The 16,524-nt window shown below is 40.0% G+C and overlaps 1 protein-coding gene across 1 annotated transcript in view; it reads right to left on the reverse strand.

Moving 5' to 3' along the window:
- Positions 1-1,872: 1,872 nt before the first annotated feature.
- The window catches only part of gnrhr1 (gonadotropin releasing hormone receptor 1), a 29,530-nt gene continuing 14,878 nt past the window's right edge, over positions 1,873-16,524 (reverse strand). Inside the window, exons 3-4 of the mRNA XM_028597372.1 lie at positions 5,106-5,307; positions 1,873-2,582 (exon numbers count right to left, since the gene is read on the reverse strand). Of these exons, the coding sequence (XP_028453173.1) occupies positions 2,167-2,582; positions 5,106-5,307 (618 nt within the window). The 3' untranslated portion in view covers positions 1,873-2,166. The remainder of the gene's footprint in view (positions 2,583-5,105; positions 5,308-16,524) is intronic.

Raw genomic sequence — 16,524 nt, forward strand, 5'->3', positions numbered from 1 at the left:
TTAAATGAGCTTGCTGATGAGTTAGATTAATGTATTGCTCTTGGCCTCTCCCTCCTAGATAGAGAGGTGAAGTTCTATGCTGATGACCTCGTTCTACTGTCTCCTACTGAAAAACAGCCGGACATCGTAGAAAAATACATAGTAAATATGAAGAAAACTATTTAACATAAATAATCATATCATTGAAGAAAGCATGAGTTTTACCTACCTTGGCAATAACAGCATCAGGGAGTTTCAACATGGCAGTGAAAGCCGAAACAGCTCTAAATGCAATTAAGAGAACATTTTATTATTTCAAAATTAAAATTAAAATCTGTGTTGAAATATTAGTGTCATGCAGTCCATTGCGCTGTATGGTAGTGAAGTATGGGGTCCACTCAGTCATCAGAGCTATACCTGTTGGGACAAACATCCAACAGAACCTTTACTTGCAGAATTCTGCAGATACATTTACACATACCCAGAAATACACCCAACAAATGCAGGATGAGCAGAATTAGGCAGATATCTACTAATAATTTGCATTCAAAAGATAATGTTTTAACCACATGAAATCCAGCCACCCTCCACTCCAAAGCCTTTCAAGAGCTGAGCCCAGAAAAGATTCCCCTATATCCGTTTTTGCTGAGACTAGCTGCCCCCACTCAGGCACACTCTGACCAGTCTTACAACAACACTGCTTTCCAAACACCAATCAGAGTAAAGCAACCTATAAGACAATATAAAGAAATATATCTGGAACATTGGAAAGAACAAACTAAAAGGTAAAGTAGACTACAATGTTATCTAGCCCTAAAAAACAGAATATCTCTGTACTGTCAGAGATAAAAATGTTGTGTTGTTGTTATGTTGTTAATGTATAGTTCTGTAAGGCACAGACCTCTCTAGTCGCCTCTCCGTCAGCTGAATTGTCTCTTTTACAAATATTAGTTGTGCTTAATGTGGTTGATGCTCAACGGTGATGGCATGTGGTTTTAAGGACCTCATCAGATCACCAGTCTCCTGCCTACTCTGCTAACCTTCTGCTAGCCTCCTGCTATATCTGCTAGCCTGGGCTAGCTAGCTACCTGGCTCAAGTTTTCAAATGTAAACATCAGAGTAAACACAGAGGTGGAGATGGCTATCAGCTATGGCCTATGGCTACGATCCCGACTACATGGACCAGCAAGACCATCACTGTGTCCATCTCCATCTCTATATCAGAGGGGCTACCAAGTCAAGCGTGGAGGAATTGACAACTGACTTCTCTGCTGGGCATGCTGCTAGCCAGTGTGTTTCCAGTAGGATGTCTGGAGCTGTGGTGTCCTTTGGCTAAGACTTGGCTGGATCCTAGAGTGCCGGTGCCATTCAACCAAGTGACCCTTTTCTGTGTGCCGATCTGACGGCCACATTGTATATATACTATATGATGAATCATGCACAAGTTGAAGGAGCTGATGGGATAACTTTTTACTGGAATTGTACCTTGTACGATTTCATATGGCAGAAAAAAATTGATGATTGATTGATTGATTGTGTTAATGTTCATATTGCTGTTTTATTTTGTAGGCTACTGTCCAAATATTTGGACAAACTGTATTTTGATGCTTTAGCAACACTGTTATTAAAACTTGCATGCCAATAAAGCCCCTTCGAATTAAATTGAATTGAGAGAGAGAGAGTGAGAAAGAGAGACAGAGAAAAAAGAGAGATGCACAGCATTACAATAATGATACGATAGCAGCAGTGGGCACCGAGCAGGACCACGGCAGCAGCTGCAGCCACGATCCAGGTGCCACCACAATCCAAGGAAATCTGCGAGGTGAGAAAGCACATGGACTCCGGGGAAGAAGCTTAGTTAACATGCATTAATGAGACATGAATGCACACAAATAGAGAGAGAGGAGGAGCGAGGAGATCAGTGTGTCATAAGTACCTCAGCAATCTTAACCTATAGCAGCATAACTAAGTGTTGGTCCAAGGCAAACCTGAGCCAGCCTACAAAGGGTTGGTTGATTATCTGACATCCATGAAGAGTAGCAGAGATGATCAGTTCTACGGCTCACACAGTCCTAGAGAGAAAAGCTAAGTTGTTCACCTTCCATATTGTAGTCATGGATGAGCATCAAACAGCTGATACCTTCACTAAGGACATTGGTTAATTCTTCAGAGTCAGATCACCACGGTTTAAGCAGGATTCCCACTATGCTGGTTTGAGCTTAGATCAGACTCCATTTCCACTGGAGCTCGAGCACTTCCACCAGAAAGACGATCCACAGAGCGAGGTGAGGCATTGTTGATTCGGTGACCGCGGCAGCACGCTACCACGTCAGCGAGGTCGGCCCGAAAAGATGCTGTGTAGAAGCTGTAGATGACTGGGTCACAGCATGTGTTCAGGTTACCAAAGATAAACAGTATGTGGTGCACATACTCAGGTGTGTGCTGGATCATGGCTGGTTGGAACCAGTACCAGATCCCTAGAAGGTAGTAGGGTGTCCAACAGATGACAAAGGAGCTAACAATCACAATGGTCATCTTGAGGGTCTTAATCCGGGCTTTGGGTATCTTGTCTGTTCCATTGCGTCTGAGGGAGTGTTCACCATCTGCAGAAACACACCATGTTCAAAAGCTCAAATATAGGAAAGCATCAGTTATGATAACATTGTATCACTAAAGGGTCTGACAGGTCAAGAAACACGAGCAGTCAGATAATCAGGATGCAAACAAACCAACAGTTTTATCCAGATCATTTAAACCACTTTATTTGAAAGTGACCTGTGCTATCCATAATACTGATGCTGCGTTGCATTTACCTTTGAAGTCAGAAGTCGGAGCTGGGAATGATGTCACACCTGAGTTGACCACATTCCAGCACAACAAGTCGGAATAACCTTTATTTTTACAGTGGGGTTAGCTCAGCTCTAGCCAGATTAGCTATTGTTAGCAATGCCAGTTGATAACAACGCATTACGCTGTATTTTGTGCATATAAACACTGTGGGAACATGTCCACAGATAGTTGGACAGTACTGTGTGCACGACTGGTTTAATGAGACACAACTTAGACAGAAGTGCTAATAAATTGTATGTTACTACAACTTTCACTACTGTTGACACACGGAGCAGCCATGTTGTATTTTGAGGTTGGCTTTGCCTGGGGTACCGGGAGGTTCTCTGACTTTCCTAGTCGGAAATCCGACTTCAGGGGGCGATCCGTTGAAATGTCTGACTTAGAACTCTTAAATTCTGACTTCCCAGTTCAAATGGAACGCACCATAATTCCATGAGTGTTCTAGGTATTCCTACTGTTGGGTATAAGGTATCACTACAACAAAACTAACTCAAGTCATCAGCCACATCCTATTCACCTGTGTGTATCCTTCACAACCTCTGTGCTAAAAATGTAGGATTTAAAATTTGATTTCAACTTTGACACAAGAATTGAATTTGCTCTGTTGAGTTCAAAGCTTAGAGAGCTATTGCGACTAGAACTAGCATGTTCCTGTCTTACTAGCATGTTAGCGGGTGGCTTGTCAAATATTCCATATCCTTGATATCAGACGTCAGCTTCCTCCACTAGTTGGCTCTTTGTCAGTACTAGTTGGACACTTGTTTGTACTAGTTGGATATTTTGTTGTACTAGTTGAACAAAATATTTTACAGGTCACTTTTTTTTTTCAGCAACTAGTGGAACAGCAACTAGTTATAGCAGAAGCCTTACTAGTGATGCTGTGTAGTGTACTAGTAGCTCCAAAGTCCAAACTAGCCAGCCTTTTGACATACTAGTGGAACAAGTAACACTTAAAGTACTACTAGTTAATTTATGAGCTGCAAAAGCTCTGATTTGTTTACTAGTAAACATGAATTCAGGTTACTAGTTTACTAGTGAGCTAGATCTCTCTATACTAGTTAACTAGTGAGAGCCAAAATTCACTAGTGAAGGCAAAAATGTTTACTAGTTAGCATGTTGAAGCCTCTTTTAGGGTTAGTTAACTTTTGTGCATTTTGGCTAGACATTTTGTACCACACTAGTTGACTAGTAAAGTCCAAAAACGTTTTTTTTGGCTTTTACTAGTTAACTAGTGGAGGAGCCTGACATCTGATATTAAGAATATGGAATAAATGCTCAAATGGCTTGCCATATTTCAGCTACAGTAGTTCACCAACTATCCCTGTGAGTAGTTATTATTTTACCAAGCTCCTAGCACCACAAGAACGACATTCTGGTGTGACTAGGCCTTAAGTCTTGTCTGCTCAAGAGATAATGTCACAGAATATAAAGAAAGTTTATTATTTATTGAATTGAAGTCATTCTGTTCTAAATTAGCTAACTTGTTTATTATTTATTTGACTAGATTTAAAGACTTCAATACATTCTTTGTTTCTGGTCCTGCTTATCAACAGTTACAGTCACTGCACATGCAGAAATGTCAGTAATAACCCTCATTGCAAAGGAAAACCGTCCGTCGGATAAATCTAAGCTGAAGTGGGAAGTGAGGTTTGTCTCTAACCTGTGGGATCGTCTGACTGCTCGTCTGTTAATTCTATAACAGCAGAATAAAGCATCACTAAGGCATCCAACACAGGGATGTAAATACAATATCAACTTCACAGTGGCTGCAGATACAAACATTCATATCACTTAGTGTGCTTTGCAACGTGGTGCACTAAATCAGTAATTTTGTTAAATGTAATGTAATTTATTTTTTAATAATTATGCTAACCTTATTTATAACCCATAATGATTTCATACTTAATTGTGTTGCATTGTGTTTGTAAAGTTCACAAACTGCTCGCCCTCCTGACACTCCACCAGCGAAGGTAAACATGTAGCGCAGAGAGTCAGCGGAGTGCACACTGTCACCTCTCTGAATATGAACCTCCTGCAGCTTCTTTTCTGATGCAGCTTCCGATTTATCTTCTTTCTTTGTCTCCATTCACACATCAGTTATCATGATATTTTCATGTGACTGTCGCAAAGTACAATCCTTTTTTTAAATACTCAAAATTATAAAAGTACATAAAAACAACTTTGTTACATTGATGAGACTTAATCTTGTTTGTTTCTTTGTTACTTTGTTACTTTTAATTAGTTAGACGTTTAAATGTCTTTAGAGAGTCACACACCTTTGCTCTTGTGCATTTGCCGATTGATCTTGGTGAGGATGCAGGTGTAGCAGAATGTCATGACAAGTAGGGGGAAGACATACAGTGTCACAAAGTGAAACATGTTGTATGCCGTCTCCTGCCAGAGATACCGGAAACTTCCATGGGTGACACACTGAGTGAAGTCCACGCCATCAGCTTTAATGGCCCGAAAGATGAACAGCTGAGGATGAAGAGTGTAAATAGATGAGGAATGAATTCCATGTAGTCACAGAAAAACACAGTGCAGCACAAACAGTCCTTTTAATGCACCTCAGAGTGTACCACTTATACCATGTAAAAAACATAACATTGAGGCCAACATTAGTCATTGAATGTTCTAGAGTCCAGATGTAAAAGGCAGTGTTTTTCCTGTTTGGGGAAGATGGGAAGGGGTCCTCCTTCAAGCATGTTCAATGTTATTTCTCATCATTTTAGACCCTTATTACCATATCTGTGTCTAAAACATTGGAAAAGCTAGATTAGATGATACATAAATAACACTAAAAAAGCTTAAGGATATAACTTGCTAAAGAAGTTCAACTATAATCATTAGATCTGAGAAAAGTAATATAGTTAGTTTTGATGCACACATTGATTTTTACGTTTATTCGTCGTGGTGCCCAAAACAGCTTAATTGTAAGTAAAACCCTGAAAGGTGATGAAGCTAAAGTGAGCTGTTTGTTAACTAGGACTTCACCTCAGCAAGATGCTGGGGTTAATAGTGGTTCCACTTGAGCTGAACTAGTGTGCATTAAATGGTTGTTCATGGCAGTGCTGTGGGTGAACACAATGTTGATAAAAGTGATGTCAGAGAAGGAACACAGCAGTAGTGTGAGGAAGAGTATTACTAACCACATCAGTGGTCACTGACAGGCGACAGGAGAAGACAGTACTCGGTTCCAATTATATTGCAGTAATTGCCAATAAGGTACAGAATAGGTATTATGAGTTTATATTTTATATTTCTAGTCGTCAATGTGAAGAGCAAACCAACAATGAATATATCCTGCTAAAAGTGTGTACTCAAAGCTCAATATATCAATATATCTTCTTCCTCTGTGCCATTCCATTGATGTTAAAATCACATCAATGAACCACACTGTTGATGCACTGAGTGACATGTTCCTTCATTACCGAGGTTATTGTGCTGGGCCCTAAACACCTCCGAACCTCATTATCTAAAGACATAGCTACTCTAGATGGTATTGCCCTGGCCTCCAGCACTACTGTCAGAAATCTAGGGGTTATTTTTGATCAGGATATATCCTTTAACGCCCACTTAAAGCAAACATCAAGAACAGCCTTTTTTTATCTTCGTAACATTGCCAAAATTAGGAACATCCTGTCTCAAAACGATGCTGTAAAACTAGTCCATGCATTCGTTACTTCCAGGCTGGACTATTGTAATTCCCTACTATTAGGTTGCTCAAATAAGTCCCTTAAGATTCTCCAGCTAATCCAGAATGCTGCAGCACGTGTTTTGACAAGAACTAAGAAAAGAGATCATATTTCTCCTGTATTAGCTTCTCTGCTTTGGCTTCCTGTAAAATCCAGGATTGAATTTAAAATCCTTCTCCTGACCTAGAAAGCTCTAAATGGTCAAGCACCATCATATCTTATTATTATTCAAATGTTTTTATTGGGTTTTGAATTGTAAAACTTATAAAACAATTAACAAGTCCCCAAACAGCAACCCCAACATATACAATAATAAAATGACAATAATAACACAAAAAAAAATACTTTAAGGAAACATTTTAAAAAAAAACTGACATGTTACAGAGTTACAAAGCCTGTGAATTAATTATGTCCCCGTGTTTCCAGCAGGAAATTGTAAATTAAAATAATCCAGAAATGGTTGCCAGACCTTATAAAATCTCTGGGTTGAACCCCTGATCGTGTGTTTCAACTTCTCAAGTTTCAAGTGTGCCATTACATCCTCAACCCAGCGCCTGTGTGTGGGAGGCATATCTGACTTCCAATTACACAAAATAAGACATCTGGCCAATAGAGATGAAAACGCAATGGCATCTGACTGCGCACCAGATATCGCCATCCCAGCAGGGGTCACACCAAATATTGTGATTTCAGGAGCAGGGCTTATCTCTCTGTCACAGATGCAAGAAAAAGTATCAAAAATGAAAGACCAAAATTGTATCAACTTTGGGCAAGCCCAGAACATATGATAGAGCAAGTCGGATCGACATCTGGATATATCGTGGCAAGCCTACTCCGAGATAGATGAAGTCTGTGGAGCACCTTAAAATGAAGCAAACCATGTCTGATACAAATCGAAGTTGAATGTATTCCCTTAATTGTGCTTTGCCAGGAGACGTCCGACATTTCAAATCCTAACTCCCCCTCCCACCCTGCCCTAATATGACTAAGTGACGGCGAGGAGATCATCTGGATATCCTCATAGAATCTGTTCACTCCTCCTCTTTGATTTAGACCCCCCTCCAACCACTCATCTATACAGTCATTTGGCGAGAGTAACGGAAAGGAAGGGAAATGTTTCCGAACAAAGACACGCACCTGCTGATACCTGAAATATGCGAACTGGGGATATTATACTCATTGACCAGCCGCTCGAATGACCTGAACACACCATCCTTAAAAAGATCCTTCACCCATTTCAGACCATTCCTGAACCATAACTTAAATGCTGTATCCATGAGTGAGTGTGGAAAGAGATTGGGAGAGAGGGCATAGCCTGTCTATGTTTGAAGTGGGTCCTGAATTGGGACCATATTCAAAGTCAGCCACTCATAATAAGATTATTTGTGAGGCGCTGCTTACTGAGTGGCAATGGTGCACATACTAAAGAAGGTAGGGACACCAGATGAGTGGAATGTTGTTCCATTTCAACCCATACAGGTCCACCCCCCTCGTACGACGCAGAGACCCAGTATATTAGTTTATAAATATTAGCTGCCCAGTAATATTGTAAAAGATTTGGCAGTGCTAAGCCTCCCGCCTCTTTCTGTTTCTCAAGATGTGCCCTCCTTATTTGTGGGATGGTCTTATTCCAGATAAAGGTAGATATAGATTTATCTAGCTCTCTGAAAAAAGACTTTGTGATAAAAACAGGTATAAAATGAAACAAGAATAAGAACCTGGGCATAATTATCATCTTTACGGAATTAACCCTGCCAGCAAGCGATATAGGCAGCGCTGACCAACAGATAAGGTCCTGTTTGGCCCTTTCCAGGGCTGGTTTAAGCACCATCATATCTAGAGGAGCTCCTAACACCTTATTGTCCCACTAGAGCACTGCGCTCCCAGAATGCAGAGTTACTTGTGGTTCCTAGAGTCTCTAAAAGTAGAATGGGAGCCAGAGCCTTCAGTTATCAGGCTCCTCTCCTGTGGAACCAGCTCCCAGTCTGGGTCCGGGGGGCAGAAACTGTTACCACATTTACGAGTAAACTTAAAACTCTCCTCATTGATAAATCTTATAGTTAGGGAGTGAGGAGTTGCTGCGTTTGCCTAGACTGGCAGGGGAGGTTGTGTAGCCAAAGTTGCCCCCTCCCTCTCTCTGCTTCTCTGCAGCTCTTAGCTATACTGTTAAGAGTTTTAGACTGCCGGGGGACTTCCTTTGACACACTGAAATCTTCTCTCTTTTCATCGGTGGGCAAATGCATGTTACTAACGTAGCTCTGGGGAGCTTGTTCCCCAGAGTCCTTATGTTTTTTCACCCAGCAGTTTTCCCTGGATTAGGCTGGCACCTAAATCATGGTTACAGCTGTTGCCGTGTTCCTGCTAGGTGCCCTGCTACACCCTGCTATGCCCTGTAGTGCCCTGCTATGCCCTGCTACACCGCGCAGTGCCCTACTACGTCCTGCAATGTCCAGCTACGCCCTGCTACTTCATGCTATATCCTGCGACACCCTGCTATGCCCTGCGTCTTTACTGTGACTATAACTGCCACTGTCCCCAACCGGCACCGTCACACACCGCCTGCCAAGAGCCTGGGTCTGTCCCAGGTTTCTCCCTAAAAGGGAGTTTTTCCTCGCCACTGTCGCGCAAAATGCTTTCTCTTGGAGGAATTACTGGAATTGTTGGGTCTTTGTAAATTATAGTGTGGTCTAGACCTACTCTATCTGTAAAGTGTCTTGATTTGATAAGTGTCTATGATTTGATACTAAGAATAAAATTGAACTCAATTGAATGAACACACACACACACACACACACACACTAGTTTATTTTGACTCAAAACCACATACACCATCTTGCTGCCACAAATACTGACTAGAAAGTAGTCTGAAAGTAGTTCCAACAAATGTACTATTTTCTCCTGTTTGAGTAATGTTTGGAAAAAGAATAGTGAGCAGTTGTTTTAGGAAATGACTTGTCATGTCTTTTTAAAACTTGTATTTGTGAGGTGTTTGTAAAAGTATACCTCTTCAGTAGGAACCAATGGGCTTTGGACTGAGATCCACAGACAGAGTAGGAAAGTCTCTTCTATTGAGAGACGTACTGAGACATTGTGGGTATTCATTTGTAATGCGATTTGTTGAGAACAGAAAGAATAATTACACATTGATTGAGTTAGATGAATATATTTCATTGTGTATTTATTTATTTGATCCTCTTTGTATTCATTAAAGTGTTTGAGAAATATTTACATTCATTTACTGGATATTTCAACAGTAGCTAAACGTATTTTCTTCTTTAAAAGGCTTCTAAAAGACATTGCCGAAAGGCAGTCTGTCTGTCATTGTTTTTAAATTGATTTAGGACCCAGATTTTCTTTATGATGACATTGGTGTTTGAATATGATGAGTGAAAGTGTGTCTATGTTTTTATTTCGTTATTGTCTTTGTATTTATTGAAACCAAGCTGCTGCCTCTTGCCAGGAACCTCTTGTAAAAGAGATTTGTAATCTCAAGGAGTTTTTTCCTGGTTAAATAAAGGTTTGAATGAATGAATGAATTCTTTAACCTAGATGTCCATGCTAAAACTAAATTACTTTAGCTGAATGACGTGTTATTAGCCAGATTACATGCACATGCACAGTAATTGTTTTTTTGTCAGCATTGTGGTTAGTTTAACACAGCCAATAATATTGCACCAACTTTACTAACTTTAACTTCAATGTATGGCTGTAGCATAATATTATCATGTAACGTTGCCTCATGTTGACATACAGTTATTGCTGTTACAGTAAAACAACAGTTATCTGTAAACCTTGCCCAGCCATGGAGCTGAACTGAAGACACGATTACACAAAGATACAAAGACAATTTTGTTCACACACTCCGAAGACACACAGTTTAGGAGAATTGAAAGTTCCAAAAACTGTCCTTAATTGATAGTGTGTTAGATGAAAGTCCTGTCACTAGTCATGTTTCCATCTAATTGTCAAGTGAATTTTAAGCGAACTTTTAAAATGACGCAAAAAAGAAAAAGATTGTAGATTGCAAACCGTCTTGCTAAATCAAAGAGTTTAGAAGCTAAGTTCTTTGGCTAAATGGAGAGAGGGAGCATTGTACAAGTTGGCCACCTGTGCAGAATACAGGCTTGTGGCACAGACATTTGGTGTCAGCGAGACAACCGTCCACCACGGTGTATACGCAGGGCCATACCATTCAAGCTGTTGAACCAATTCATTAGTTTACCCGACGTGACTGAGACACAGGCTACAGCACACCGCAACTCCATTACGCACCTTGTGCCATAAGTGTACGGCACACTGGATGGGACCTGCTGATCCTGTCCAGTTTGGCCTGGTATGTAGGTGAGTAGTCGAGGAATGCACTCATTTTCCAGCCTCAACAGGATTCTCTATATGTCTGTTTTATTTGTGGCTCTTTACTGCCTCAAAGAAGACAGAACTGGAATACTTCTGACTTAGAGACTACAGATGCAGCAATGCTTTTTGGCTACACTGATGTTTATTAATGTGGACTAATTTTGAGAAATAAAACAATATATATATATATATATATATATATATATACTACTGGTCACAATTTTTTTTGTTTTTTATTGATATTTTAGCAGTTCAAGTCCAATGAATAGCTTGAAATGGTACAAAGGTAAGTGGTGAACTGCCTGAGGTTAAAAAAAAGTAAGTTTACCCAAAACTGAAAAATAATGTACATTTCAGAATTTTACAAAAAGGCTTTTTTCAGGGAACAAGAAATGAGTAAACAAGGTAAAGCTGTTCTGCAACAATGGAGGTTGATCAAGCTTTGAAAGTTGGTGCTACCAATTCCTACAGGTGTTCACACTGGTCTGGATTACTTACAACCCCCTCTGTCTGTATAAAAGTATTGTTGGAACACACTGTGGTACCGTACCCTCGTGAGCATTATTTGAACAGTATAGTACTGCAGACAGTAGTGTGTTGCTATAAAAATGGCGGGAAAAAGGCAATTAACAATGGAAGAGAGACAGACCATCATAACACTTAAGAATGTTGTGCAGAGAAATTGTTAAGAAAGTCAAGGTGTCAGTGAGTACAGTATTCTTCACCATCAAAAGGCACTTAGAAACTGGGGGAGACTCTGACAGGAAGAGGTCTGGCAGACCCAAAGCCACAACAGAATCAGAAGACAAGTTTCTGAGAGTCAACAGCTTGCGTGATAGGCGGCTAACAGGACAACAGCTTCAAGCACAGCTTAATAGTGGTCGTAATCAACTGTTAAACATGGAGGAGGAAGCGTGATGGTCTGGGGCTGTTTTGCTGGATCCAGGGTCGGTGATTTGTACAGAGTGAAAGGCACCCTGAACCAAAACGGCTACCACAGCATTTTGCAGCGCTATGCAGTACCCTCTGGTATGTGCCTAGTTGGTCAGGGGTTCATCCTACAGCAAGATAATGACCCAAAACATAAGTCCAAGCTATGCCAGAACTACCTTAGGAAAAAAGAACAAGATGGTAAGCTTAAAAACATGGAGTGGCCAGCACAGTCACCAGACTTAAACCCCATTGAGCTGGTTTGGGATGAACTGGACAGAAAAGTGAAAGCAAAGCAACCTCCAAGTGCCACACATTTATGGGAACTTCTGCAACAGAGTTGGGAAGAACTTTCTGAAGAATATTTGATTTCCATTGTAGAAAGAATGCCACGAGTGTGTTCAGCTGTTATATCTGCCAAAGGGGGCGACTTTGATGAGTCAAAAATTTAGAATACGTTTTGGTTTATAAATTGATTCCATGATTTCTTTTTTAACAAAAATTGTTCATTTGTTCTATTCTTTCATTTCAGAGTACAATAAGACATTGAACTGCATGAATTTCAATAAAAACCTGGAAACATTGCGGTGTTCTAAAACTTTTGACCATGTAGTGTGTGTATATATATATATATATATATATATATATATATATATATATAACAGTAATTCTCTATTTTAGTTCAAATAAGAGCTACAAATGAAGCTAAGCAGAAGTTCTATCAGGAAGACTTTAATGTTTCTCATTCATTTTCTCTGTCTGTCTGTCTCTCTCTCTCTCTCTCCCTCTTTTTCTCTCTCTCTCTCTCTCTCTCTCTCTCTTTCTGTCTCTCACAATTCATTTTAAGTTGTGATTCAATTTAGAGCTGTGTCACATTGCAACACTGTAATCAAATATATAAATGAAAATAGGTAAGGTTATAAACATTTAAAAAATATTGTCAATTTTTTCCTAAAAAATATACAGCCGACATAAAGATAACTTAAGATTAATAAATAAAAATGTGGACATTGCAGTTAAAAATATAAATACAAATAAGCAGAGGTGTCAAGTAACGAAGTACAAATACTTTGTTACCTTACTTAAGTAGAAATGTTGGGTATCTATACTTTACTGGAGTAATTATTTTACAGCAGACTTTTTACTTCTACTCCTTACATTTCCACACAATTATCTGTAGGCTACTTCTCCTTACATTTTAAAAATAGCCTCGTTAGTCCTATTTCAGTTGGGCTTGTTTTCATTCCGGCTTGTCATAAAAAAATATATATATATATATATATATATATATACGGTACCAAAGAGAAGTAAGTAACGAGAGGTGAAACTCGAGAAAAAGAGGCGAACGTTGTGTTGAGTTTCTGCTCTTGCCAAAGAGTATAGAAGTAACAAGAGGCGAAACTCAATAGAACATTCCATTGCAAACAAACGCACCCATGACAGAGCTGCAGCTCCGCCATCTTGGACTGAACTATCTTGTTACTTCACTACTCTTTGTAGAGTTACGTGGTCGACATAATGACGTAGTTGGAGCTAGATGGAATGCAGTAGCAACCTAGCAACGGCAGCAGGCTGTGAGAAAGTGAAAATGGAACTTGTGAGCAGAAAAAGTTGCTGTTTGGCAGTACTTTCAGTCAAAAGAAGGCGATTCAAGTCCAGCTACATGTTCAATTTGCAATGCTGATTGGTCTCGTGGTGACGAGGACCCTAAACTATACATAACATCGCCGCTGTTAAGACATTTGTGTATGAAACATCCAAAAGAATACGAGTTGTGCATGAAGGAATCTCCAGACAGCAGCCAAAATGCACCAACTTCAGATACGGCAAAAAACTGGTGTTAACCAGACCGAGCCTCTACCAGGCTGTCAGCTGTTCTCTCTGGAAATGAGTCTTCCTACAGCGGGAGCAGAGCGACCAAACGGCCGGCTGCTGCTCGTTAGCTAACGGTAGCTTTCTAATTCCACCCCCCCAACATGTCTTCATCATACACTGGTTAGCGAAAGTTTGCAAAACAAAATTGTCACTCATCTGGCGATAGCGATGTACTTTCCTACGATGTGAATAGAGTGTGGGGGTAGCCTACTTTATGGGATTATAAATCTAAAAGGCTAATATTTTGGATATTGGTTGGATCTTGAAATAGGGTAAAGGCCTTGTCAAAAATAGTTTTTCCCACTTGTGTGCCAGGCATAATGTTGCCTATTCTTTTTTATTTTTTACAGTTAAAATACAATGAAAAATGCACTGCTGTAGACGTTGTTTACTTCATTAACGTGTTTACTTTGTTAAGAATGGGAGCAGGGTTCGGTTCGGTTCGGTTCGGGGTTCGGTAGAATCTTAACCAGTGGGTTCTGTATTCGGCAAAACCCCAAAAATCTGGGTTCAGTGTATCCCTAATCCCTATATATATATATATATATATATATATTTTGTTTGTTCTGTATGTTCTGTATTGAACATACAGAACAGACAAATACAATTGAACAAGGTGCTCCTTTTTGTGGGGGGAGGTGGGGTAGTGCAGTATAGGCCCCTGTGGGGGCTAAGCTTTTGTCCTTAATGGCATTTTTTCCCCTTACATTACTTTGACTTTTATACTTTAAGTAGTTTTGAAACCAGTACTTTTACACTTTTACTTGAGTAAAAAGCGTGAGTCTTTTCAAACCCTAGTATCTATACTTCTACTTTAGTAATGAATGTAAATACTTTTGACACCTCTGCAAATAAGTAAGAACTGTGTTTTTAAAGAAATTTAGAGGTATCTGTTCTGTATGTATGGACAGTGTGTCTATGTACAGAGATCAGCACAGTGCAGATGGTCAGGCTCCTCTGGTCCGGCTCCTCTGGCACCACCTACAGCCTGTAGTGTGATTTGCAAAAATCCACGCTCCCTGTTCAGATGCACCAATCCAGGCGTGTCAATCACTGCTGGGGCACACACGTAGCGTCCTCCCCTCCCTCTTCCCCACGCACGAGCTGCAGTTCAGAAGATTGTGGCGTCCGGTGACTTCTCGCACAGAAGCTTGAGTGAAGATAATTACCTCTTCTGAAGAGTCCATCGTTGGGGCGACAGAAACTACACAATAGCTTTAAGGTGTTTGTAATATGTGGCTAATATATGTCTCTGATGTCTTGGTGGTAGTTAAATAATTAATTAAATGCAGCTGTGTTTCCACCTCATGTTGTGTGCAGTGGGTGAGTGGGTGAGTGGGTGAGTGGGTGAGTGGCCTATTCAAGGATTTCCTTAGTTTTGGATCGGTCACTGTGCTCAGATATTCTGCTACTGTGTATATTTAGGGAAAATAGTAATGTAATTTGCTCTGTTTTTTTAAGATAATTTTTGGGCCTTTATTTCATAGGATAGCTGAAGACAGGAAAGGAGGGAGAGAGGGAGAACGACATGCAGCAAAGGGCCGCAGGTCAGACTCAAACTCAGGCCATCGCAGTAAGAACTGTACCTCAGTATATGGGGTCTGTCGTGGGGCTCTCGTGTTTGTGGACAGAGTCCCAGAACCAGCTGGCTGAGGGTGCATCTCTCTCTCTAGATTAGGGCTTTGTTATGTGTATCGGGGTCTCTCTCTTTAGGTGATTCTAAAACATATGTTTTTATAATGATAAGTGGGTATCGCTTCTAATTCTGGACGAGGAGAATGGATTTGCATTTCCATTGTGTAAAAACTTGGGTTTTTGAGTTGACCTGAGACCTCACAACTATGAGGGGAAATAGGCTCTACAAAGGAGTCCAATATTCTAAACCAGATTTTAATTTGGATGTCCAACTTGATGTTCCTTTTGATGACGTAAAAAGCCCTTGCCTTGTCTCTCAGGTCATTCATAGCTTTGTTGAAATTACCTGTGGTGCTGATGTTTAGGCCGTGGTAGATTTGTTCTTTGTATGTCTAGGGCAACCGTGTAAGAATTGATATTTATGTTGCTAAAGGCAGGATATCTTTTGGAATATCATCATTTTTGTCGTTAAGGTTCACTGTCAAATCCCAGGTCTGGGAGTTATTGTGCAAAAGTAAGATGAGGTTAATTTATATAGTACCGTTTACAGATATAAAATCACAACATTAAAAACAATTACACATTACAAGCAATAAAAAAGACAGATAGCAACAATACACAGCACAGGACTGACAAGATAAAAATCACAGTAGCAGCAGATAAATCAGAGCAGAGACAAATAAAAGTTCTAAGCTATTCAGATAACCAAAAGTCTGAATAAACACGTTGTCAGCTGTTTCATAAAATCATTACAGGAGTAGAGGGATTGCAATGATAAGGGAGAGAGTTCCAAAGATTTGGGGGCAGCAGTTCAAAAAGCACAACCACTTTGAGTTTTGTTGTGGGTTCAATGGAATATCCAGTAAATTGTAGATGATCTAAGAGCCGACCTAAAAGATGGCTCAAAAAGTTAGCACCAGTACTTTAAAATGAATATGAAATTGAATAGGAAGTCCCAAAAAAACAGCAAAATAACTGAATGTCATTAGCATAAAGATGATAAGAGATGCCCCCATAATAGCTAATAATCTGTCCAAGAGGCAGCATGTATAGGGTGAACAGCACTGGACCTAAGACCAAACCCTGCGGGACACCACAAGACACAAACTGACCCACAGAGGCTGAGAAACCTTACCCTAAAGATTTGATGACATTTTGAATCACCAAAGACTCTTCACATTTCCATACAACGTTCAATTCAATT

The sequence above is a fragment of the Perca flavescens genome, chromosome 14 (assembly GCF_004354835.1).
Source record: "Perca flavescens isolate YP-PL-M2 chromosome 14, PFLA_1.0, whole genome shotgun sequence".
Taxonomy (NCBI): Eukaryota; Metazoa; Chordata; class Actinopteri; order Perciformes; family Percidae; genus Perca; species Perca flavescens.